Here is a 26,950-nt window from a genome sequence, read left to right as displayed (position 1 = left end):
AAAAAAAGAAAAGAAAAAAAGGAAGAATTAAAGCCCAAAGCACCCTCTCCTTGTTTTCTCTCTCTTTTTTTTTTTTTTTCCAGAGATGACAGTTATGTCTTTGAAAATGCATTCACACACACAATTTGTAAGAGTGGTTTGATTCTTCTTTCTTCTCTCTCTTCTCCTATTATTTTCGGATGGTAGGCAATACTATCTTCATGTTCATCTTAACCTCGTGGCCATGAGGCTCTACCTCTCCCTTCGGCTGTGACATGACCTTGTGTTTTGCTGAGATCACTTTGATAAGAACATGAGAACTTGCGGGGAATGATGGATGCCGCCATCTTAATGTTTGCCACTGTGTGATAGGAACTTTCTGGAAGGAATTTCCCCAGATTGTAACATGTTAACATGGACACAATTGAAAACAGACCCAGCACTAGACAGGATGTACTCCTGAATTGTGAGCAATTATATTGATAATTTTCTGAATGACAACTGAAGTTCCTTTAAGTTTATTCTTTGAATCTCTGGGGCCTGTCACATAGTAGAAGCTCAGTCAATTATCTGTTGGGTTGGATGACTGACACTCACTTATTCATGTAAAATTTTGCATAAGTTACCACCATGTTCAAGGTGTGAGACTATAGGAGATGATTTGTGGACTCATGGGTTTTAGGGATTTTACCAAACCTATTACGCTAAAAATATGTAATAACTTAAAAAGATGTCATTGAAAAACTCTTTAGGGCAAAGAAAAAAATCAGAAAAGTATTGCTTTGCTGGTGGTGGAGGTAGGATGAACTGGGAGGGAACACAGGATAACTTTTTGGGGAGATGGAAATAGTCTTACTTCCTGATTTCAGTGTAAATTGGACAGCTAAGATTTGTGCATTTCAATGCATGTAAATTTTACCTACAAAAAAACCCAAACCTGTGATTATTATCATTGTTGAGTAGAGGGTTGGGAGTGGGTGGTGGTAAACAGTAGTCCCCCCGCCCACTTTTGAGGTTTCACTTTCTGTGGTTTCAGTTACCCAAGGTACAGTACAATAAGACATTTGGAGAGAAAAAGAGATAAACCACCTTTACATACTTTTATTTCAATATCTTTTTACAATTGTTATATTTCAAATATTAGTTATTGTCATTAATGTCTTACTGCGCCTAATTTATAAATTATACTTTATCATAGGTATGTATAGGAAAAAGCATATTATAGGGTTTGATATTCTCTGAGGTTTCAGACATCCACTGGGGTCTTAGAGCATAGACCTCTTGGATAAGGGGTCTACTGTAGCTGAGATGAGAATGGCAATATTTTGACAATTCTTGAAGCTGAATGATAAGTACTGGGGATTCATTATGCTATCCTGTTTCTTTTGTTTGCTTGAAATTATTCATAATAAAAGGTTTTTGAAATGCTGCCTCATTCCTTCATATTCAGAGGTAAAGCAGGGCTGGGCACTGTGACTCACTTCTGTAATCCCAGCACTTTGGGCGGCCAAGGCCGGTGGATCACTTGAGGTCAGGAGTTCAAGACCAGCCTGGCCAATATGGTGAAACCCTGTCTCTACTAAAAATACAAAAAGTAGCTGGGCATGGTTGCAGTCATCTGTAATCCCAGCTACTTGGGAAACTGAGACAGGAGAATTGCTTGAATCCGGGAGGCAGAGGTTGCAGTGAGCTAAGATGGTGCCACTGCACTCCAGCCTGGGCAACAAAGTTAGACTCTATCTCAAAAAAAAAAAAAAAAAAAAGATATGGCAGGATCAAGCCCCCTGCCCTCCATTTAATAAATAAGAAAGGACAAATACATGTAGAATATCAACCGTTTTAATTTGGGAGTAGACAGGAAGAGTCATTTTTAAACACGACTCTTCATTTTGTACCTATTTAGTGCCCTTTCTCAAAAGGTCCATACGTGTGTGAGTATGTATATAACAAGTTATTGTTCTTTTCTCAAAAATAATAATAATGGCCAAGCATAACTGATGTGAACTGAGAAGTAGACCCATGTCTAGCGTGGCTCGTGTTCTGGGTCAAGTGATTCGGTGGGAACACCACCCAGGTCTTCTCCCTTCTGCTATGCTTGGTCAGCCTTTGCTGATAGCCACTTCTTTGAGCTTCTCCCCCACCCGGATCTGCAGTATGCATGCTGGAACTTGATTCGATATCAATCTTTGTGCTACTTGTTTCCTGTGTTAACTATGACTCTCCAGCCAGAAAATGAACTCTTTGAGGTTAGGGACCATGCCTTGTAACTGTTGGTACCTATTTCCTATCTGCCTCTTTCTAGGACTTCCCCCAGAGCTTAGGCCATGGGATAACCTCTGTGTGTGAGTAATGTCATCTATCTTATGGTCTGGTCAAGCCTAGCATGGGCAAGGCAGTTAGGACACGAATGCATCGCAGTTTGGCACACACAAAGCACTATGCTGAATCCTTTATATATATTGCAGGTCGAGTATTCCTTATCCAAAATGCTTGGAACTAGAAGTGCTTCTGATTTGGGGTTTTCAAATATTTGCATCCTGTATTTACTGGTTGAGCATCCCTACTCTGGAAAATCCAAAATCCGAAATACTCCAATGAACATTTCCTTCGAGCATCATGTCAGTGCTCAAAAAGGTTTAGATTTTGGAGAATCTTGGATTTCAGATTCTTGGACTAGGGATGTGTGCCTGTATCTCATTATGCCTCATTTAAGCACTGTGAGATACACATTGCTATTTATATCTTACAGATAAGAAAAACTGAGATTAGACAAGATTAAGTTTTTCATGGTTGCAAGTTAGGCGACAGCAGGCCTAGGATTTGAATTCTGTTCTTCCTGACTCCAAACCCATGTTCTCCCACTGCTCCACACCACCTCTCCCCTCGCCCTCATTAGATGCTACACGTCCTGTGTTTTCAACACTGAATTATGGCAACCTTATCTTCTCAGCAAAAGTCAAGGCATCACTGCCACCACTCTCTACTGTGCAGCAACACCACAGACAATTCACCAGCCGGCATCTCAGTGCTGGGCATGATGTCAGGACCCGTCTGAAGTGCAAGAACCCATTCCGGAGCTTGGAGAAGTGACTTTCCAGCTGGTGTGTAGATCTCAGCTTCCACGTGGCACACAACCAGTTTTCTGTGGTGGAGGCTCTACTGGCAGTGGTGGTCCAGGTCTTTTGATAGAGAACCAGGTTTCTGGAAGCAGCAGGCAGATAGCCATTTTCTCCACTTCATTACATGGGTGTGCTTTGAGCAAAGATTCTTGACAATGCATGGATGAAGGGCAGCCACTTTTTCTGTAAAGTTCTGACATAATTACAGAAGGAGAAAACTCTGTTGAGTCCCAAGTTCTGTCCCATCTCCCCTTTGCTATATGGAATTGTGGCAAAAAAGAATTTTGGTGCATTTGCTACTTAATGTGAAACTAATTCCACTGCACCCGCTTTCTCCTTTTTACTTTCAATATGCAGGTTGTGTTGTCAACAACAGTGAACGTGGATGGACACGTCCTAGCTGTTTCTGACAACATGTTTGTTCATAACAACTCCAAACATGGACGGAGAGCAAGAAGACTTGACCCATCAGAAGGTAGGGCTGCCTGCGCTCAGCATAAGTAGACACATGAAATTCTCCACGAATTTCCTTGTTCGAACTTCAAATTTATGTCTCGCAGTCAGAGAAGAGAAAGTACACAGGACCATGTGGGTTTTTTTCTTAACGAAGTTGTAAACACGGACTCCAGCCTGCTCCACTGTAAGCCCCACACGTCTACCAGCCCGTGCCAAGTCCTCATGCCTCCCACTCTCTTCCATTCTGTTCTGTGTTTTCCTTTTTGCGAGACGGGCATTTCAGGCAAACGTAGGCCTATGACATCTTAGTTAAACAGGAACACTGCAGTGCCAGACATGTATGAATAAGTGTCAGATGTGCCCTTAAACAGATTGTAGGCAAAACAAAACAATGTTTGGAAAGAAACTGACGCTAATTGATTTTTGTTTGCTTGGACAAGAAGAAATCATGGTCTGTTCTGGGTAGTTTTCCAAGTGCATTAAAGTAATTAGAAATACTGGTAACTGTTAAACTTCAAGTTGTCCAAGAAATTCAAGTATATCGATAAAGATAACTGACAAATCTAAGTAAATTCCATTTTAGTTATTCCCCTTCCTTCTGCACGCCCCAACTCAGTGGTATAGAAAGAGCTTATAAGACAGAATGTATGGTCAAATTAGGCTACTATTCTAGTGTGATGTTTTGTTATATATTACCACCCAACCCCCACCTCCCACGCTAACTCAGCCTGAAAATGTATCTTGTATCATTGTAAACAGGAATTAATGAACTGAAAGAAAATGATTGAATCAGTAAAGAATTTGGAGTGGTGTTAATTCTCCCACAGTGAGCACTGAAAGGGGAGAAGAAAATCCCAGAGTTCAGGACTAGGAACCCATCCAGTTTCTTTTGACTGATTGGATGTGATTGACTGGCTGTTCAAAGGGGGCTCATGTTTTTGGAGTCCTGCCAAAGTTCTCCTCTACCTTTGACCCTGTCAACTTTGGAAATGGAGTGATGGATTGACTTTAGTTATGGCCTGAAAACCATATTGGGTTCCTGTTGGGATATAAAGTCCAGAGGCCTGGAGCATATGGAAGAAGTGGGGAAAATCCTTCCTACAAAGTTAGTAGAGTGATTAGAAATTGTCTCTTGATAGAGCTGAAAAAAGCCTTCAACTATGATAGATTTTGCTTTCTCCCTCTCTCTCTGGCCCATTAACAGGCCTTGTAAATCTTAACATCTTAGGGCAGAGGAGGTGGGGAGAGAAAGGGGATTTACACATTTCCAGTGTGATCAACTTATAAAAATATGGGCAAAAACAACAGGGTTTTTCAAACACCCTTTGCACAATTACCTAAGTGTTTTACTTTTTCATACATAATGGTCAACTCATTAGGCTTTAATGACTCGGTGAAAACCAACAGCCAATTAGGGAATGATGGCAAGTCAACAAATCTCAGCTTGAACTTCTTGGAATGACCAACAGCTTTCAAAAGCAGCCCATCCCCAACACTCTAAGCTTCAACCATATATGGTGTCCAGCCCTTTGAATGCAAGGACTTTTTTGTTTATTTGTGGTTGTCCAATCCTTTGAAGTCAAGGATTCTTTTTCTTATCTGTGGTGGGGGATATCATAAAAATTATACATGAACCTTTTTTGTTTGTTTGCTTTTAGCTCATCAGTTATCGTTAGCATTAGTGTATTTTATATGTGGCCCAAGACAGTTCTTCTTCCAACGTGGGCCTGGCAAGCCAAAAAGTTGGACACCCGTGAAAGAACAAACCTGACTTTTTCTTTCCTGTCTTCTTAGCTACCCCCTGCATCAAAGCCATTAGCCCGAGTGAAGGCTGGACCACAGGAGGAGCCATGGTCATCATCATTGGGGACAACTTCTTTGATGGTCTCCAAGTGGTATTTGGGACCATGCTTGTATGGAGTGAGGTAGGCAGAGGCAACAGGCTTACTCTGATTTCCTTTCGCCCAAAGATTGTTTTGATCTGGGAAACTAGTCATTCCTAGAGCATCAGCAGCACAAACACCAAGGGTAACAAAGCATAGAAGTCATAGCAAATCAGGCATGAGTTTCTTAAGAAGATAAGTATCCACTGAAGTATTATTTAAAATGGTGAAAACTTAGAAATCTAGAATTGTAAAGTGATGGAATATCACTCCACCGTTAAAAAATGTTTTGAAAAACTTCAGATGATACAGGAGAAAGGATATGCTCACACTGTAATACTAAGCAGAAAAAAAATAAGGATAACAGTGCCTATGGATGTAAAATCTAGTTATATAGCACACATTTATAGAAAGGTACTGGAAATATAACAAATGCTGATATTGATCATCTCTATGATGTTAATTTTTTAAAAATATTTTTCTATAATTTCCAAATGTTCTAAATTGGATGTGTTTGACTTTCATCATAATATAAAACATTACAAAAAGATCAGTGACAGTGCTAAGTTGGAGTTGGAACTTGCCAGATCAATATTTGAAGTCATAAGCAGGATAGGAGTTCAGCAGAGGAAAGGATTTCAGGGATGAGGGTGGGGTTGGTAGCAGGAGGTGAGAGGGACTTGGGCTGGGCTTGTAGAAATAAAGGACCTAGATTGGTTGAGTTGAGAGGAAATTCCAAGGTTGTGGGGCAGAGGGTGGGGCGTGGAGAGAGAGAGACACATACACACACAGAGGGACGGACAGAGACACACACACACAGACAGACAGAGACGGGACAGGGATGTTCAGAGTGCATTTGGAGCTAGAAGTACTACAGTTAGAGTAGAGCAGAGAGAAAGCAGCCCCTGGGGAACAATAGTGGGAGATGCTGTACACCTTATGTCCTTGGTGATGGCTTGTCTAATGGGTATTTTATTTCCCTGCCTATTCATTCCTCAGCTAATAACCCCTCATGCCATCAGAGTACAGACTCCTCCCCGGCACATCCCAGGCGTGGTGGAGGTGACATTATCTTATAAATCTAAACAGTTCTGCAAAGGAGCCCCAGGAAGGTTCATTTACACAGGTAGGTGAGAAAATGATGCCAAGAGAGGCCGGCTTCTGGTTTGCCTTTGTGCTAATTCCCAGTATCTGCACTTTATAATCATCCTGATGTTTCTAGGTCTTTTTACTGGTGTGGAAAGAGTGAGCTGAGTGATAGATGTTGAATGGTGATGTGAGGGTTCACTTCTCAATTAGTATTTTATTTAAGCAACTTCTGCATGATCTGGGAGATCACAGCAGCTCATTTCAGGAACACACCTCTACAAATTTAACTCTGTTGAAACCATGCTAGAACCGTCTTTTATCCACGTGGTCAGATTAAACAATGGACAGTTATTGGCTGTAACTACATTTTCTTGAAAAGATTCAAGAGAGTTGCCCAGTGATGTTGGAGAGCAATTTGAAGTATTTTAAAACTTCAAGAAGGTAAAAATCATATATTAGTCAATATTTGTTGAATTTCTACTTTGTATCAATTGCTTTTTCTAAGAGAAGGGTATGGATGACATGTAAGACATGATCCCTTCCCCATTTGGAAGTTTAGAAACTTTTGAAGGAGACAATGGTATATTGCGAAGAACAGCTGGTGAATTCATAAATTTGAAATGTTTGGTATTTCCAATGAATGGAATATGAGTTTCAGAAAGAGAGAGTCTAGTATGGGCAAGAGTAATGGGGTGAGGTGCCAAGGAAGATATGAAAATTGAAGACCATATTTAAGGACAGGGAGAATTTGGATGGGCAAAGAGAGAAAGGGAGAATGTTCTCACTATGGTAATCACATAGGCAAAGGCCACAGGGTGAGGTGAGCACATTCCTACAGGACCAAAAGCTCGTCTGACAGCTGTGGCAATGCATTTTGTACTTACACTGGAACTTATCCTACATGTGCTGGGCATGTGGAGTCCGTTTTCATGCTGCTGATAAAGACATACCTGAGACTGGGTAATTTGTAAAGAAAAAGAGGTTCAATGGACTCATAGTTCCACATGGCTGGGGAGGCCTCACAGTCATGGCAGAAGGCGAAAGGCACATCTTACATGGTGACAGATGAGAGAATGAGAACCAAGCGAAAGGGGAACCCCCCCTGTAAAATCATCAGATCTGGTGAGACTTATTCACTACCATGAGAACAGTATGGGGGAAACTGCCCCCATGATTCAACTCTCTCCCACCGGGTACCTCACACAACACATGGGAATTATGGGAGCTAAAATTCAAGGTGAGATTTCGGGGGAGTCAAACCATATCAGCATGGGAGGGAAACAAAGCATAAAACAGCTTAAAAACCTTATGTAGTACCTAGTGTAGTCAAATTCCTAGAGACGGAAAGTCAAATGGTGGGTACCAAGGGTTAAGGGAGGGGAAATTGGGGATTTGTTTAATGGGTCCAGAGATTCAGTTTTGCAAGACAAAAAGAGTTCTGGATATGGATGGTGATGATGGTTGTACAGTAATGTGAACTACTTAGCCCAATTGAGCTGTACACTTAAAAATGATTAAGATGGTAAATTCTATGTTATGTGTATCTTACCACATTTTTTTAAAGTTAAAAACAAAAGAAGCCTTGTAAGGGAATTTAGACTTGACTTGCCAGGAAATAAGAGGGCATTGAGGGTTTCTGTGCAAGGAAGAGTAACTCAAAGATACTGTCTTCAAAAAAAGAAATGGTGTTGATATAAAGACTGAGTTAATTGGGGAACAACCAGAGGCAGGAAGATCAATGAGGTATTATACTTTGACAGAGAAAATAAAGAGTATAGAGAAAGAAATACATAAACCAAAAATTATAGCAGGCATATTATAAATTTTTAATAATATTATTTTATAGATAGTATAGTCTCTCATTTGCGCTCTGATTCCTACTCTTGTTAAAATGTCAGTGTCTGGCTAGCTACCAATTAGGAGTAGATGGAAAGAGGTAATGTTTAGGTCTATTTATTTAAAATTCAGCCTTTGAATTTTCTGTCCTGAGATAAGCACATCTCAGGTGTTATTTTCTGTGGATCTATGGGAGATTCTATTGCAGTCACAATAAAAAAAAATTACTGGTCCAGCTCCAAAGGGATGTAGTTCATTCATTCAAACTAGTATTTATGACCTGCCTGCCATGGGCTGGCACAGCTGTAAGCTCTGGGGTATAGAAGGGAGGAAGGTAAAGCCCCCATCTTCATAAAGCTTATATTATAGAGGGGAAGACAGACAAGAAAGAAAATAAGTGACATAATTTCAGATAGTGAGAAGTAAGGGAAGGAGAGTGAGGGAGGGTTGGGCAGGCTGGTTAGGGAGGCCTCTCTGAGGAGGGGACATGGAGCAGAGACCTGAATCCCAGGATGGGGCCAGCTGTGGAAATCCATCCCCCCTTCTCTCCTTCCTCCGTCCTCCTCTCCATCCACATTCCCTCCTCCATTGCAGGAGCTCCCTGGGGCTGGGTTTTCCATTTGGTCCACTGGTATTCACTGGAGAAGTGCCTGGAAGTCCATGAATCTGGGCGAGGGGGTTGTCACAGGTAGAGGGTACAGCAAGATTACAAGTGGGAGGGAGCCTGGTGTTGATGGGGAAGAGCAAGAATGCCCGTGTGGCTGGAGTGGAGTCAGTGGGGAAGAGAGTGATGGGAGATGAGGTTGGAAAGTCAGGCAGGGCAAGGACTTTGGATGGTAAGACATGGAAGGTGTTGAGCAGACGAGCAACCAGCATCTAGACAGGATTTAAAGCCACAGGACTGGATGAGATTACCATGATAGGGTGGAGAAGTCCAAATATGGTGCTTGGGAACACCAGCATGCAGGATTAAAGATGACAGGAGGAACTTGGGAAGGAGCCTGAGAAAGAGTGGTCAGAGTAGGAGGAAACCAGGAGCGTAGGCTGTCCCTGAAGTCAGTTGGAGAGTGGGTCTTGTTCCAGGACACTTTTTGCATGTAGAGCTTCTGGTATCTCTAGTGTTTCAAAGACACCCGTAGACGTGGGTGATGGAGCTGGCCTATAAGGAGATGGGTAGGTATCATAACAGGCACATTGCAGCCAATCCTCAACTCTCTATTGAAGTAAAGAACAATCTCAATAATAAGTAGGGCCATTGATGTAGACGTTTGGAACCAGGTGTTGTGTATGTGTGTAAAAGAGGTCCTCACCCTTGGCCACACTTTAAATGATCAGTGCCTAGGTCAAACCCCAGACCAATTAGATATGAATTTCTGAAGGTAGGACCCAGGTAGAAGTGTCACCCATTTATTTACTCAACAAACACATGCTCTGAACACACAAAATCAATAATATCAGTACACCTCTATCAGCTTACAGTTCTAGAATGGGAGATGACGAAAGTTAAAAAAAAAAAAAAAAGGGAGATGGCTACTGTTACATTATAATAATTAGATTCAGCCCCTAAAATAAAAACAGGGTTATAGGGGCACTATGCAGGGAGTGACTAGCTTTGGGCAATCAGGGAAGGCTTCCCAGAGGAGGTAATAATAGATGACATTTTTGAAGCAAAGTAGGAATTTGCCAGACAGAATGAGGAGGCTGTGGTCGACAGATCTTGGAAACACAGTACCTAGCAAAAGAGGAGCCCATACACCTGTGAAAATAACAGATGTTATGTTATATGTAAATTCAAATAATTTGAGAGATTAAGGGACTATGAAGATCATCTAGTCAAAGTCCTTCTTTTGCAGGAGAGAAAACTGAAACCTAAGCAGAAGTGATTTGCTAGTCATTGCCTGTTGAATTAAAGATGGCGTTAGAACCAAGATTCAGGCCTCTGGCCATCGTGCCTGGTGTCTTTCTGATGCTACTTTAGCAAGTCGTATCAGAAAATATCTCTGTTTTCTTCATGTGCTGAGACATGAACAACTTTTGCGTGAAGTGTATATTTATTGAGCGATGCTCGCTGTGCTCAACATTGAGCTCTATGCTGGGGCTATTGGAGAGAAGTCAAACCAGTGTCTCCCACCTTCCTGACATTACAACGCGCTGACGTAAAGGTGAACTGCTCATGCTCTGGAATTAGATACCTGGACTCATAGCGTGGCTTGCCTCCTGAATTGTTCTTGAATCTTGGGGAAGTGACTTAACCTCTTTTTCCCCCATCTGTAAAATGGGCTACCTACAGAGCTGAGGACTAAAGGATACAGGGCATGGCAACTGTGGTGGGCTGGCAAAGGTTTAACAACGGGCTCTTCAGGAAGAAGGTGATTTTCTTTTTTAAAGCATGGGTTTATACCATTTACTGATTTCCATGGTCAAATACTCTCACCATGGCAGATTGCAAGCTACCACTCAAATAGCTCACAACATTCCTGAAAACTTCACCACCTGCCTTCACAGGCTGGTGCAGCCAGGTCTCTTGATGGAAAGTACCTGGGATAGAGAGTGGACAGAATGGCCCAGATCTTAGTAGTCAAAAAGTGGTTTATTATTTATATTATTCTTCTTATTACTGAAATGGGAAAAGTCCCCTTGTCCCCCTCGCAGGGTGTGCGATGGGGGTGTGGCTCACTTCTTTAGTGCCCCGCTGCTCAAACCTCTAGGGGAGCATGCACACGGGCAGGCTGTGGGGCTCTGACCCCATGGCAGTGTCTGGGGTGAATGTTTACAGCTGAAGCCCCAGTGGGGGTGTGTTACAGGTGTTCTTTTAATTTAGTTTTCCATAGGCGGCTTGTGTTACTCAGCTCAATTAGACCCCTGTCTTATCACAAGGACAGAGGGCTTTCATATTCCAGGGTTCTTGCTTTGGTGTAGTGGAAGAATGGGATCACACCTGGGCTTGGAGAATGAGTGCAAGGTTTTATCGAGGGAAGGTAGCTCTCAGCAGATGGGGGAGCCACAAGGGAGACAGATGGTGTTCGCCTGGCCTCTCGGCAGCCCAGGTTCTCCTCCGACTGCCCCAGCCACATTCTGTGTTGTTCTGCCGGTCGGTGGCCTGCCGATGCCTGTCGGTGCGTTCCTCTGGATGTCCAGCTGGCCAGGTGTTCCTCCGCTGATGTATGTCTGCCTTCTAGGGTCTTGGGGTATTTATAGGCACAGGATGGGGGCATGGCAGGCCAGGATGGTCTTGGGAAATGCAACATTTGGGCAGGAAAGCAAAAATGCCTGTCCTCACTTAGGTCCATGGGCACAGGCCCAGGGGTGGAGACCTAGCCAGGGACTATGCCTTCCCCTCCCCAGCACTTCCGTTCCCCACTTCCGTATCATTTAAAGGTACCACACCCTTCGTTTGCCAGCACTTCTGTATCATTACCATTAGCCTTATCAGTATGGAGACTGACTTAAACAAGGAATTGCAAACCTGATGAGGACTAAAAGGAGTTGTGTAGGATGCTGGGAACATATGCCAGGGGAATTGAACCTCCTTAAACTGAGTTGATGGGGGGGATTTAGAATAGGCGAGAGGAAACAGTATGTGCAAAGGCCCTGGGGTAGGCAAGAACATTGGATATATTTTATGAACAGAGCAGAAAGAATAAGTTTAAGAGAGGCTGCATTCAAGCTGCCAGGGAGAGCAGGGGCCAGGTCACATCAAGGCTTGTTTTTTTCAGCTCTTCTTCAAGCGTGGTGGGAAGCTTTGGGAATATTGCCACCATCAGATCTGCCTTTTAAAAGATCATTTTGGCTACAGTGCAGAGGATAGCTTGGAAGCCAGGTTGGATGCAGGGAGGTCACTTGGAGGCCAGTGGGGTGGCCCAGGCCAGAAATGATGGTAACTTGGAGCAGAGTGCTGGCGGTGGGGACAGGCAGAAGTGGATAAAATTTAGGAGGTAGCATTGACACAACTTGATTGATTGGATGGGGTGAAGGTTGGGGAGGGGAGGGAGGGGACAACGCTCAGGTTTCAGAGTTGAAAAATTGGGTGGGTATAGTTTAGAAAGTGATTTTTTTTTTAAGGTATAACGTGCTAAGGGAGTTCAGAGGAAGGACAAAATACTTCCAGCTGGTGGAGAGGTGGGAAGATTTAATATTGTAAAGATGTCGATTAATGAATACATTTAACACAATGCCAATCAAAATACCAACAAAATGTTTGGGGAAACTTTACAAAAGTTCACCTGGGAAGGAAAGGTGCTAAAAGAGGATTTTGAAAAATGAGAGGCCCTTGCCCTGCCAGACATTAAAACCTATTTTAAGTTTCAATAATTAAAAGAATATGGGGCTTTGTAGGAACATACAGAAATGTCATGCAACAGAAGAGAACATTTAAAAAATAAACACTTTGCACACATTAAGGGTATAAATACTTAGGTATTAGTAGGTGAGGGAAGCCAGGTCAGGTCAATGTAGAAAAGATGGAATGCTTAACAAATGTGCTGGGCCAACTAGTTAAGCATTAAAAGAGAAAGTTAGATTTTAAATTTCATAGCATATAAACTAAAATGTATTCAAATTAAACATTTTTATTAAAAATGTAGACATTTCAGAAGATTATAGATTTAAAGAGTAATTATCATTTTGAGACTTGTGAATATTGAGGCTAAAGACAGGCACCATCAAGCAAAAGATATGATTACGTAACAGGAAAATGTTTGCGTCAATATGCCAGGCATTAAAGGGAAAAGGACAACCTGAGAACATATTTGCTCTATGTGGCCTATTATCTTAGCTATAAAAAGATTTTTTCCTTTATTCAGAAAAAAATTTATTTCGTGCCTACTGTTTGTTAACTGCTATGTTATACATTGTGGAAAAAGAGGAGAACGTTAGGTATCTTAGAAATTAAAGAGGAAAAGACAAATACCCAACTAGAAAGCTAGCAATGAACATCAAGAGTTAAATTCAGGAAGGAAGACAAGTAAACAAATAAACCTTTTATAATAAAAAAATCCCAACCACATTAATAAATAAATGCAAATCAAGGCAATAAGATCATCTTTTTTTCCCTATCAAGTTGGCAAAGATTTTCTTTTAAACAAATGAAAATACTCAGGTTGACAAAATTCAAAGACAATGGGGACTTTCTAAGATACTATTGCAAGATACTACTGCAGGATACTCTAGACAGGATTTAAAGCCACAGGACCAGATGAGATCACCATGGAAGAGTAGAGAAGTCCAAATATGGCACCTTGGGAACACCAGCATGCAGGATTAAAGATGACAGAAGGAACCTGGGAAGGAGCCTGAAAAGAAGTGGTCAGGGTAGGAGGAAACCAGGAGTGTGGGCTGTCTCTGAAGTCAGTTGGAGAGTGGGTCTTGTTCCAGGACACTTTCTGCATGTAGAGCTCTGGTATCTCTGGTGTTTCAAAGACACACCTGGACGTGGGTGATAGAGCTCTAAGGAGATGGGTAGGTATCATAACTATCTAAGATACTACTGCAGAAGTGTAAATTTGATAAGAGAACACCTGAAGATGTATGTGCCCTTTGACCCAGCAATTCTACTTCTAGAAATGTCTACCTAGGAAATAATTGAGTTTGCTGGAAGACTGTTCATGGGAGTTTATTATAATGAAAAATTGAAAGTATCCTCAGTGCGAATCTTAAAACCAAACAAGTTGTAGTAGGGAATTTCTGAAATAATCCTGCAACCGAGGAAACACATCTAGACTAATACTGGGAAGTGTACAGTTCTGGCGACTGGGAGGAACAGAGGCGTTGACATGCTGGAGTCAGCTCACACAGGCTCACAAGAACTGGCAAAGTTTCAGCAATTTTGCTGTTAAATTATGTAAGCAAATTCAACATTATGTTAAAAACAAAGGTAATACATACTCAAGACTTGTCCTTTCATACTACATTAAAAAAAAGAAGAAAATATCCTCATTGCACATTAGGGGATTCATTAAACAAATAAGAGAACATCTACACTTTTTTAGAGACATTAAAAATAATGCCATGGATGGATATTTATTTACATGAAAGGCATCTGTGATACGGGTTTTAAAGGAGCTTTAAAATAGTCTGCATGGTATGACCCAATGTTTAGATATATGAAAAATGAGTAGTTTTACAAACAACCCTAGGAGGGTACAGAATTCTGCATGCCGAGGTGTTAACAATGGTGGTTTCTCAGTGTTGTTGTTATTTAAATTTTTTTCATGTTGCTTACTTGTATCTATTTTCTAGTACAATTAAATAATTTAAAAATTAGAACCAGTCGGGCGAGGTGGTGGGTGCCTGTAGTCCCAGCTACTCGGGAGGCTGAGGCAGGAGAATGGCGTAAACCCAGGAGGCGGAGTTTTCAGTGAGCTGAGATCTGGCCACTGCACTCCAGCCTGGGCGACAGAATGAGGCTCCGTCTCAAAAAAAAAAAAAAAAAAGAATTAGAAGAATAAAGTATGGCACAATATAGTGTCACACTTTTAAATACTGAAACAATGCACATTAGTAAACTTGATTTTTCAGGTACAAAGTATTTCTAGCCTGATAGCTGGTGGTACTTCTTCCAGAAACCGCCTTTGAGAAGGAAGGGCCTTCAGGGGCAGTCGGGGTGAGGAGGGGAGGGACTCAGGAGTTTGTTTGTTCACGAATAAAGAAGAAATCAAAACTACAAATGCTATCAGGGATGGCTCAGGAGTCTGGCCACTCTCTCGGAAAACTTCCACCCCGAGGCTACTGAGCGAAGTACCGCCTGGGTTGGCGGAAACCGGAAGCTGATGTCATCCATGGAGGGTTCTAGACCCCACAGGAAATGCTTTGGTGGCCTCCTGTCTTTCCCACTGAACTGGCAGCTACTGACATGAAAAGCCAATTGCCTCTTAATCCACCGTCAGTGCTTCCCCAGGAACCTGCTGATGGGCTGTTCCACCTCAGAGCTGAGTCTTCACTCTGGTCACCTGGGGAGCCATGTCCTCTTCCCTAGGAGGAGAAGGACAAGGCCCTCCCGTCTTTCCAGCCACCCTGAAGCACTGACCCACGCACCCTGGACGCCTGGGCCGCTTCACTGCAGGACAGTGCTCCTAGGCTGCCGTAGGCCTAGACGAACCACTCAGCTCCAATGGCAAGGTGGACAAAAAGTCATTCTGGTTCTGGAGGAAAAGGCAAAACTTGAAACCTAGAGGGTTTTAAAAGGTGCGGAGTGAGTGCTGTGAGCAGGACAGGATCTGAGAGGAGATGCATTGGACCAGCCGGAAGCGCTGCCTTCAGGGGCTGGCCTTGTGGTCCACTGCTTGTGTCTACTTTCACCCGATCACTGACCTCTCTGAGCCTCATTTCCATTATCTGTAAAGCTGTGGTGCCAATTATGCTGTTACCCAAAGGTGTTTCCCTAATTTGGCCGATCATAAGAATTATGCTTGGCACCATTCCAGACAATACCAAATCATACTCTTCTGTCAGAGTCTGGGAACCTGTATTTTAAACAAAGAAATGAGTTTGAGAAACCTGAGTTCTGCTCCTGAGGCTGTTGGAGAGGCTTTCTGGCCTATAAAGCGCTCCACCCATGGGAGGGTTCTTATGAGACTGGGTCCGTTCACCAGGAACACAATATTAGTGTTTACTCTTATGTAGAACTTTCTAGAGGGAGAGTCCTGCAGGAGACTCCAGAAAACCTTTCCTCCTTCCACCCGTGCCCCACTGCACACACTCTGTGGTCTATAGTCCAACGGTTGACATTTTCTGTATCCAAGGATACACCACCATGACAGAGCCAAGCCCATTATTAGGTGTACCTGGTTAATTAGCCACACCCCCATGGTTGCCACTGCCAACCACAGCACAAACAACCTCAGGGCTCTGAAAAACAACACATTTTCTTTGCACATGTGACTTTGCAGGTCTATTTTCCACCAACCATTGTTTGCTAACGTGCAACTTGCTGCTGCACAATTGAGAGAGCCACATGAGAACAGGGCTCATTAGGGAAAGTCCAGTTGCCTCTTAACTGGTTTGAGACCTGGAGGAAGTATGCCAGGCTAGGCAGAGAGAAGAGGAGAAGAGATCCTCTGTTTTCCTCGGGGACTTTTCCATAGAGAACTGGCAATGCAGAAAAATAATCCTAGTAGGGGCACCCAATAGAACCACAGTGTCTGGTTGTGCAGAGACTTCTTGGCTGTCTTGACTTCAGGTGGCAGCGAGTATGCAGGGAGAGGATATCAGAGCATGGTATTTGAGGGTGGAAAGGTCATTGTCTCTAACTGTCAAATCTGCACCAACCACAGAATCCAGGGCAAAACACAATGTGTGAGGACATGGGGGTAAATGAGCATAGCTTTTCACTATTGTTCCTGTGGTTCTTTGCAGAACCTGGGCTACACATTAGACAGCTGGTTAAGAAGTCTTTTGTAAGTTCTATCATAAGACAGAATAATAAGCAAAAATGACAGTAGTTCAATAATCACATCTGTCATCTATTAAGTACGTAAGGCAAGGCTCTGTCCTACAGGCTCGAGTATCACCACCTTTGTCTGTGATGACAGTTCAATGAGTATCTCAACTTCATAGCTGAGATCCTGCTACTCACAGAAATTAAGTCACTTGCCTAATGTCACCAAGCTATGATGAAACCTAGATGTCTTATTCCAAAGTTCTGCTCTTAACACCTAACCTGTACTACTTCTCAATACTGTACAGTTTGTTAGAAAAAATGATACCAAGGCCATCTGTTTGGTCTTGTCTTGTTTTACTTGGCAGATGATGCCTTGGCTCTCGGGCTGTTACTCTGGAGAGGTGCACAGGAAATAGGCTGTGGCTGGTGAGCATGAAGGGGGTCTCAGAAGGCGCCTTACCTGGGCCCTGGTTTTCAGATTGCAATATGGGAATATTTTTTCTACTCTCCTGAGAGTGTCTGAGAATCTGTATTTCATTTTATTTTTTATTGTTATATTTTAAGTTTTATTTTACTTTAAGTTCTGGGATACATGTGCAGGATGTACAGATTTGTTACATAGGTATATGTGTGCCATGGTGGTTTTCTGCACAGATCGATCCATCACCTTGCTATTTGCTATTATAATGCACCCTGCATGCATTAGCTACTTGTCCTGATGCTGTTCCTCTCCCTGCCCAACCCCACCTGCCAACAGTGCATGCTGTTCCCCTCCGTGTCCATGTGTTCTCATTGTTCAGCTCCCACTTATGAGTGAGAACATGCGGTGTTTGGTTTTCTGTTCCTGTGTTAGTTTGCTGAGGATGATGGCTTCCAGCTTCATCCATGTATGTCCCTGCAAATGACATGCTCTCATTCCTTTTTATGGCTGCATAGTATTCCACAGTGTATATATACCACATTTTCGTTATCCAGTCTATCATTGATGGGTATTTGGGTTGGTTCCAAGTCTTTGCTTTTGTGAATGGTGCTTCAACAAACATATGTGTGCATGTTACTTTATAATAGAATGATTTATATTCCTTTGGGTATATACCTAGTAATGGGATTGCCAAGTCAAATGGCAGTTCTGGTTCTCGATCCTTGAGGATTGAGGACCTGTCTTCCATGGTGGTTGAACTAATTTAGGGAATGTGTATTTTAAAGAAATGAGTTTGTGAGACCTAAGCTCTGCTTATGAGGCTGTTGCAGAGACTTCTTGGCTTATAAGCACTCTACCCATGGGAACGTTCTTATGAGACTGGGTCCTTTCACCGTAAACACAATAGTAATGCCTGCTCTTAGGTGGAACTTTCTAGGAAACTCAAAAAGCAGGAGTCATGAAGGGGAGGCTCCAGTCAGTATGATGTGCTAGACTCACAGCCTGTGAAGTGCCTTGAATTCTTTAGAAGTCATAGAAATTATCCTCTCTACAAATAACTGAAGTTGCAGGAGGCCAAGAAATATGAACTCCACATTTTTATTAAGCTTGAGAGAACTTGGCGCCGGGGCAGGCTGTTGTATAGAAGAGAGCCGATGACAGAGTGAAGAAGCAGGAATTTGCATTCCAACTTTCAGGAAAAACAACTATTCTTTGTGCCATTTTTCTAACCTAAAAATGGGGATATACTTACCCCCATTAGAAAGATACAATTATATACATATGTAAAGGTATTTATGTATATAAATGTAGAAGCACAAGCACAATTCACTGTTGTAAGCATCTGGTGGGAGGATACATGCAGCTCTGGGAAGCTCTGGGCAGCGTCCTCCCTCATTGCTGTTGCACCAGTGCTGGGCTTCTTTGTGTGTCTTTCGGAAGATGTGGATTCTTCTTGAAAGACCTACCACATCGTGCCCTGAATATCTCGATCTAGATTAGAAATCAGGTTTTTGCAGGAGACAGAGAAGGCCAAGGCAGCCCAAGAATATGGACTTTGCAGGTGAGGGTCAGGGGGTCACAAGGAAGCAGGTATTAAAGGGTGGAAGCCTTTCAATACCTGAAATTCCAGTACTTTGGGAGGCTGAGGCCAGAGGATCACTTGAGGCCAGGAGTTTGAGACCAACCCAGGCAAGATCCCATCTCTAAAAAAAAAAAAAATTAGCCAGGCTGGTGGGGTGTGGGGCCTATAGTCCCAGCTCTTGGGAGCCCAAGGTGGGAGAAATACGTGAGCCCAGGACATCAAGGCTGCAGTGAGCTATGATTGCACCACTGTACTCCAGCCTGGGCAACCAAGGGAAACCTTGTTTCTTAAATAAATAAATAAATAATTTTTTAAAAAGAACCCAGAAGTTCTTGTAAGAAATAAATAAATAAATAATAAAAGGTGGACCAAAGGAGCAGAAGAGATTGACCATGCCCCAGCTGGCCCAGGTACATGCAGAGTAGGTGCTTGATAAGAGGTGTGCAGGAGAACTTAGAGGTCTACATAGACGACCTGCTAATTGAGATGCACCAAGAAACCAGAGAATTCATGCCAACTAACCCTCTCTCCCAGAATACTACTTATCTTCTACTTTAGCAAAAAACAATTTTTTTTTTTTCCTATTCGTTATTTGGGGGAAAGTGTTCAACAGGATTAAGGCAAGAACAGGCAGCAGCTGGGAGGAAAAATTAGAGACCGAGGTTTTTCCACATACCCCCAAATCATACCCCAAACAGCCTCCTCCCCGAGGCTCTGTGCGAGTTGTGGCGCCTGCCTTCATAAAGCTGTGCTGCACAGATGTGCAAACTGGATTTCAAATGTTAATAGCTCATCCACTTCGCATTTTTTTTTCCCCGTATAGCATTATCCTGGAAAAAAAAAATCCCATTGAAGAAATGAATCTGATTTTTAGTTAAAAATACCCAATTCAGACATCAGAAACTGGCCCGAGTACAACTATTCCCTGTTCAAGCTGGAGACAGGTTGAGTCAATAGCCCCCCTGGTAGCCTACACTTTTACTGAAGTTGTCTCCACTCCCACCTCTTGTGAAATTCAGATACATCATTCAGCTGAGTCTGAGGGATGATGTCTCTGTTGTTAGCCCCAGAATAGGGGGCTGTTGTTTCACTAGAGACATCCCAGCCCCTTAATGGACTGGTGCACTCGGCTGTAATATTCTAAATACACATTACAGAGAGCAAGAACGTATTTATAACTGCTCCGTTGTGGCATTTAGATTTACCCTTGAAATTTATCTTTAATTTTTACAGTTGTCTCCTTAACCATGTATATTATTCCCTTCTTCAAATAATCTGTCTTGCTGCTGCAGTTTTTCTGGAAACCAAAGTGTAATTAAATATTAAATTAATATTTCATTTAAAATTAAATATCAGAGGCTTCAGTCTAATCTTTCGCTTGTGCACTGTTGGTTCTCTCCTCGTATTCTTGTTCCTGTGTCCACAAAGGCAGGTACCACCTCTTAATAATGTGTTCCTATATTATCTCTGTTCCTTTTTGTTTTTAAATTGGTGACACTGAACTTTTGCTACATTGAAACAAATGGATGTGGGAAGAGAGTTCAATGTAGCCAAGGTTAAAGACAACTTAATTCAACAACTCTTGACTTCAGCTCTACCCTGCACTCCTCAGAGAAGAAAACTGCTGCTCCAAATCAGTGATAGCCTTAGAATCATAAAATGTAAGAGCTTGAAAGGGGTCTTAGATGCCATTTACCCCAATCGTTTGTCTTCACAGATAAATAAACCAAAGCCTCACCTGGCCAAGTGACCCAATAAAGGTGGCGTCATTTGTTAGTGTCAGGAACTAAGGCAGCTCCCAAGCTAGGACGAGCTTTATCCCATCACACCATCATATGCAATGAAAAACGTAGGAGCATTTAAGTGCAAGTTTAACGTAGCCTTTGCATGTTGGACACATGAGGAATAGGGCAGAAGGGAGATGATTGGACAAGGAAATTGGAAGAAGGACGAGGGAGAGAGAAGGGAACCCAAATCCTAGCACATGGAAGACAGACTTTATGGGAATGAACATGTGGGAACAAAGTACTATGTAAGGAAAGAGGACAGAGACGTCCTAAAGTGGCGTGAGAGCAGGAGCTCCTCTGTGTTTATCTAAATTCCTCCCAAAGCCAGATCATTTCATGCCTTCCTGTGCTGTCAACAGAGAGTAATTCTCCTTGGCCAAAGCCACGTGGCAGGTATTGTTCAAGCATGTTTTCTCTTCCATTGCCAGTCAATGTCTGTCTTTTGGTCTTGTGTTTATATGGCAGTCACATTATATAGATTTAAGGTTTTTTGGTTTTTGGGTTTTTTTGCTTTGTTTCTTACCGTGCAAAGAAAACCTTTCAGTGGTTTTCCTTATTCTTGAAGAAAGTTGGAATTTAGAGTTAGGACTGTAGGGACTCTCTAGTTCTGTGGGCTGTCACCGTTAGGAGACCATGGGCTCTGTGAACATCTGATGAAATGAAGCTCCCTTTCTGCAGATAATGCACAGATGCAGAAACACATGGCTAGGCTTAGAATTTCTACTTTTATTGGCCTCCTGATGACCATCTGCAGACTCCATGGTAATCCTAGGATCCAAGGGAAGACTCACTGGTGAGTAAAGCTGCAACCGAGGCCAGCGGTGTGATCCGCCAACATCCCCAGAGTGGCAGCCCAGTTGAGAACTCAGATCTTCCCTCACTCATCGTCATCCTCTCTCACATTTTTGCAAAGAAAAGCGACCAGGCCTTGATGTTGCCATCTTTGCGATCAGTACCCTTGCTGGTCAAGAGCATAAATGACCTCCAGCCTGCAGTGTCAAGGCCATAATTGTTAAGGGCTGAACAGGGTTCTAACCAAGGGTCCCCTTCATTTTTGTGAAACAGAAGTAGAAGTATAAGATGGGGTAAGCATTATCTGCTCCCTGTGCCTCCTCTTAAGGAAAGAAAATTAAAACCATGTAGAATTTTATATCTCACTAATCCTTTGGGAAAATTAATATTGAGCACCAGCCAGCTTTTTTTTTTTTTTTTTTTTTTTTTTTATTTTTTTTTTTAAAAAGAGTGGTTCCCAGTAGATATTTTTAGTTAAATACTATTTACTTAAAAAAAAGAAACCATTCACACATTGCTTATAGTTTATATCTATTTATTGGGTCCAAGATATATGTAAGTAATCTCATATTTTATACCCGCAATCAAAATGAGAAATGGCACATGAGATCCAGGCTCTCAAGAGAAATATTATGAAATCTCAAGGTATTGATGAAAGTTTTTTAAGGCTGATCCAAATGGGATTTAGATTCTGTGGCAGTTGAAATGTGTATTATTAAACTCCTTAAGCAAACCCGAATGACTCCCAGTGGAGGATTAAGACATTCTATGTATAGCAAAGACGAAATTCTCATGTCTGAGTTTTCTCTCTTGAATTCCCTCTTGATTAGCTTCTGTAATATTTAACTTCATGCCATGCCATAATTATTTAATAAAAGGTAAATATAAATTATATTTCAGTGGGGCTATGACCTTTTACCTTAATGTTATATTACTAAAGAAAGACATAGATAAATAGAGCCTATAGATTGAAGTGTATTTTTAATTTACTCTGTTTTTGCCTTGCCAGCACTTCTCCGTATCCCTGTCAGCCAAAGGGTTGGCAGAACTTCACAGCATCCCCGCACTCCATGTGGTAGGCGAGGTTGTAAATTTACACTGATGATGGCAGTTAATGGCCTGGTTGGCCCTTGGAGATGGTCTTGGTGCTGGTCTTGGGCACCTCATTAGTTAATTGAGCTTTGCTTGGCTCACACCAGGGCTGAAAAGCCAGAGAACGCCCAGGGAAGTAGCGAGGGGGAGGGAGGAAGTTGGGATTCAAGGTGAAGCTGAACCTAAAAGACGCAAAAGCAACTGGTCAGTTGGGAAAGTCAGTCTGGAACCAAAGAGTTGTCAAACCTGGCCATGTGTTAAAGGCTGAGGTCCCTCTTATGGTTTACTGTTGGCTAAACAGAGCTGGAGTACTTCCAACTTCATGCTTTCTACTTCCAATGTGCACTTGGTTAAATGAAATTCTGTATGTGTGTATGTGTGAGTGTGATTTTCCCTATGTAGACAACTGTGCTTTACTGTCCTCTCTCTCATTTTGATGCACACGAGATGTGGAGATGTATCCCATAGTTTATGCCTATGAAGTCTGGCAGGGACCTGCCAAAAAACAACATAAAAATAGACAATCATGCCTTATCTACTTATTCAGTGTAAAACATGAATTGCCAACCCAGTGTGGTCAAGATACTCTGCCGTGTCTAATTTGGGAGCTGGGGAAGGGAGGGCAGGCAAAAGAAATCAGACATGACCCTGTATCCTGGTGGTCTGCAATCTGGTTGGGAGAACAATGGGTGCAAATGTGTGATAAATTATATTTTTAAAAAATTCATCTCTATCCCACCTCTGTGCACTGAGTAGAGCCCAGCTCCAGAAAATTCATCTGCGAGCAGTAGGGAGGACCAAGGGATAAGGACGGTGGTGTTGGGGGTCCCTGGCTGGACCCCCACAGTGCTCTTGGGAGAGGCAGGGCACTTGCCAGGGCGGGGGACAGCCACGCAGATGGAAAGGGACAAAGACAGAAATGGAGACAGGGAGGGGTTAGATTTTCTGCCTTATGGGGTATCTGTTTAGTTTGCATTCAGCACGTTGTGAGTGTACCCATATCAATACTTTTCCTATTTTCTCTAAGAAAATCTGCACTTTGGCTAGCAAAATGGTGCATATTTCTAAAAAAAAAAAAAAAAAAATTAGGCAACAATGAATTTTGAGAATTTCATCATCAAGTCTGTTTGCCCTGCAGCACCGGGCAGCTGTTTGTGTTTGCTGGTCGATACCGCATGGGGTCTCCTTCTGGTCTCAGTGATGAAGTCAGGCAACACAGGCTGGGCTTCATTCATGCTCTTGAATCTGTAGCTCTTGAAGCTGAGGAGGATGCCCACAGCGGGATGCAAGGATCATCGTCTCCGGTTCTGCAACAGGAAAAGTTAAGAGCACAGGCTTTGGAGTTAGAGAAGCAGGATACAGATCCCACCTTTACCACTTGGGACTGCATTGAAAATGGGGATAAAACCCACATCATAGGATTGCAATCAGAATCGAATGAGCTGATGTGCCTAAAAGGCTTAGCAGAGTACTCTTAACATAGAAAGGCTTCAGTACATCCTAATGCTGGTAATAATGATTTTCACTATTGCATATTACCACCACTAAAAATCACATTATTAAAGAAAAAGTCTGCCCAAATTGCTGACATTATAATGCTAAGTGGAAGCAAAACGTTTATGGAATGATTCTACTTAAACATACGGCTATTCTTACATGTGTTTCTAGGTAAGATGACCTTGTGAGTGCAAGTGTTTAATCGGTCCCCACTCCCAGAATATATCAGAGATACTTTCAGGAAAACGTAAAAATAAAGGAAATCTGGTAATAATGCATGAAGCTAGGCTAAAGTCATTAATATGCCAGAAATTTTGCACTGTTGTGCTGGTATGTGCACACAGGGTCGTACTGGTGGACATGTGAACTCCAGCTGGCCTCCTCATTCCCCCTTGGGAAAGAGCAGCAGGGCAAGGAAGTGATGGAAGACCCCAACAATCACCCTGAGGCTCTCCTGTCTCCACCTTGAGGAGCGAGAACCAGTGGCATAAGCAGAAAGTTGATCTTGAATGGGAGAGTATACTTAACTATTCTATATCCAGAGCAGCTGCCATTTATGTGTGAGAAAAAAAAAAGATACTCCCTTATTTCAATGGCCCAGACAGCATTTAACTCTTATTCTTATTGATAGCACCTGACTGCAGGAGAATTGAATCAATGAAGAATGCAAGATGGGAAAGTTGTGCTATGGCAGTATTGGTGGTTGGCCGAGAAAGCAGTTAAATATAGAGTATCTAAAAAATTATTGTTAATATGGTGATGAGACTTAGTGGAAACATGAAAATTAGTTTCTAAAAATATAGATCATAGAAAATCTAAGAATAGTAAATCAGCTTGAAATGATAAACTGCCAACAAAAATGTATAAGTGGAGAGAAAGAGGTGGGAAGATTGAAGGCAAGCAAAATTCCTTATATATGGAGCGACTCAACACCTCAAATAATTAGGAAAAATAAAATATTTTCAGAGAAGTCTAAAGATACTTCTGTAAATTAAAATAGCATGTACAGACCAGGAGCAGTGGCTCACGCCTATAGTCCCAGCAATTTGGGAGGCTAAGGTGGGCAGATTGCTTGAGCTCAGGAGTTCAGGATCAGCCTGGGCAACATGGTGAAAACCCATCTCTACCAAAAATACAAAAATTAGGCATGTGGTGCATGTCTGTAGCTCTAGTTAGTCAGGAGGCTGAGGCAGGAGGATTGCTAGAGCCCAGGAGGTGGAGGTTGCTGTGAGCCATGGTCATGCCACTGCACTCCAGCCTGAGTGGCTGGACTTTGTGTCCCTGTCTCAAAAACAACAACAACAACAACAACAACAAAGTGTGTCTATCTCTCAAATCACTAGAAAAGTGTATGTGTGTGTATGTGTGTGTGTGTATATATAACTATTAGAAGTGAGAATGTGGGAAGACAAATTTATAGTAGCAAAACTGGACATGTTAAATAATGTGATCAAAAAGATAGATGAAATAAGACATTAAAGCATTGCCCATGAAATGCAGACAAAACTAATATGTATTAATTCAAAACTCAATAAATTCCAAAAGGCAGATACTGTGCAGGACACCTTTTTTAATCCAGGGCAGTTGACTACAATAAGCATTTAACAGTTTAGTACTCAATTACCTAGAAATTTTAAGATACTCTTCCTGGAACTAAACGAAGTCAAAATTATAAATGGGACTAATCAGAAAATTACAACAAAATTGTGAAATACAGTAAGTTGTGGCAAAGGTAAGTACCTAATGTTACACAGTGAAATAAAATCCAGATAGGTTAAATAATTTAAACGTCTACCTATATTTGTATACATTTCAGTGGGCGGCGGGGGAGGGGAACTCTAGATAAGTTAGAAATTTTAAACAAATACAATATAGATTCTATGCTAAAACATTTACAATCTTGACGAAATGGATGATTTTTTTCCAGAAAAAATACAGTGATATTGAGAAACAATGAATTCGAGGTTTCTGATTGGCAGTCAGTCATTTGGATGGTGGTGCAATTCAGAGACTCTCATGAGCTTGGGTATCTTGGGTGAAAGGAATCTATGGAACATCTGAGTGGAATTTTCTAGCCAACAGCTGGATATTTAAAGCTGCATCTCAGGCCAGGTATCTAGTCTAGAGATCAAGATTTATGGCGATTAGCATGTAGCTGCATGTGGAAATCATGGGGAACTGATGAAGTTGCCCAGGAGAACGTGCAGCTAAGCTGAAGGCTGCCTGGCAACCATCTTGAGGAGCATCCTTTACAAGACAGGCAGAGAAAGAACAGTCCGCAAAGTAGTCTGACATGGCCAAAGAGGTAGGAAGGAAGCCGGGCAGTGTGAGTTCAGGAAGCCAGTGGGTGGGAGGGTTTCTAGAAGTAGAGAATATGAGTGATGTCAAATGTTAACTCGGGGTTAAGATAAGAATGGAAAAGTTCCTGTTGGTTTGGCTAAAATGCTATTGGTGACCTTAGTATGAACAATGTTACTATGGTTCTTTCAAGTGTTTAGCAAAGAGCTGCTATCCATGCTATGTAAGATTTATAGAGCATAGGATAAAATATAGAAAACTTCTCAATATAGTTTTCAAAACCGGTATAAAATAAAAATCATAAGTTGGACAGAGCCATACACACAATCCTAGTTATTAATATGGACAATAACTGACACCTGCTTGCTCACCAAGTGCCAGGCACTGTTCTTATGAACTTAATTGATTTAATCCTTGTGCCAGTTGTGTTAAGGAAATATTAATCTGGTATTAATGGTTGAATCTGGTATTAATGGTTATATCTGAATTTAGATATATACCAAGAAAATGATACATTACATCCATGAATTAATGTTTAATTTTGAAATATTAGAAAATATAAAATATAGGCCAGGCATAGTAGCTCATGTCTGTAATCCTAGCAGTTTGGGAGGCCATGATGGGTGGATCACTTGAGGTCAGGGGTTCGTGACCAGCCTGGCCAATATGGTGAAACCCCATCTCTACTAAAAATACAAAAATTAGCCAGGCATGGTGCTGCGTGCCTGTAATCCTAGCTACT

The 26,950-nt window shown here is 42.0% G+C and overlaps 1 protein-coding gene across 4 annotated transcripts in view; it reads left to right on the top strand.

The window, feature by feature from the left end:
- Positions 1–26,950, top strand: part of EBF2 (early B-cell factor 2) — a 206,070-nt gene that overhangs the window by 154,818 nt on the left and 24,302 nt on the right. For 3 of the 4 annotated variants that reach the window (XM_011983839.1, XM_011983838.1, XM_011983837.1), the window contains 3 exons: positions 3,456–3,573; positions 5,349–5,479; positions 6,437–6,563. In XM_011983839.1, coding sequence (XP_011839229.1) covers positions 3,456–3,573; positions 5,349–5,479; positions 6,437–6,563 — 376 coding nt within the window. Of the gene's footprint in view, positions 1–3,455; positions 3,597–5,347; positions 5,480–6,436; positions 6,564–26,950 lie in introns of all 4 variants that reach the window. The other variant, XM_011983836.1, reaches the window with a different exon arrangement.

This window comes from Mandrillus leucophaeus, unplaced genomic scaffold (assembly GCF_000951045.1).
Source record: "Mandrillus leucophaeus isolate KB7577 unplaced genomic scaffold, Mleu.le_1.0 Scaffold256, whole genome shotgun sequence".
NCBI classification, from domain to species: Eukaryota; Metazoa; Chordata; class Mammalia; order Primates; family Cercopithecidae; genus Mandrillus; species Mandrillus leucophaeus.
This window is presented reverse-complemented; position numbering and strand designations above follow the sequence as displayed.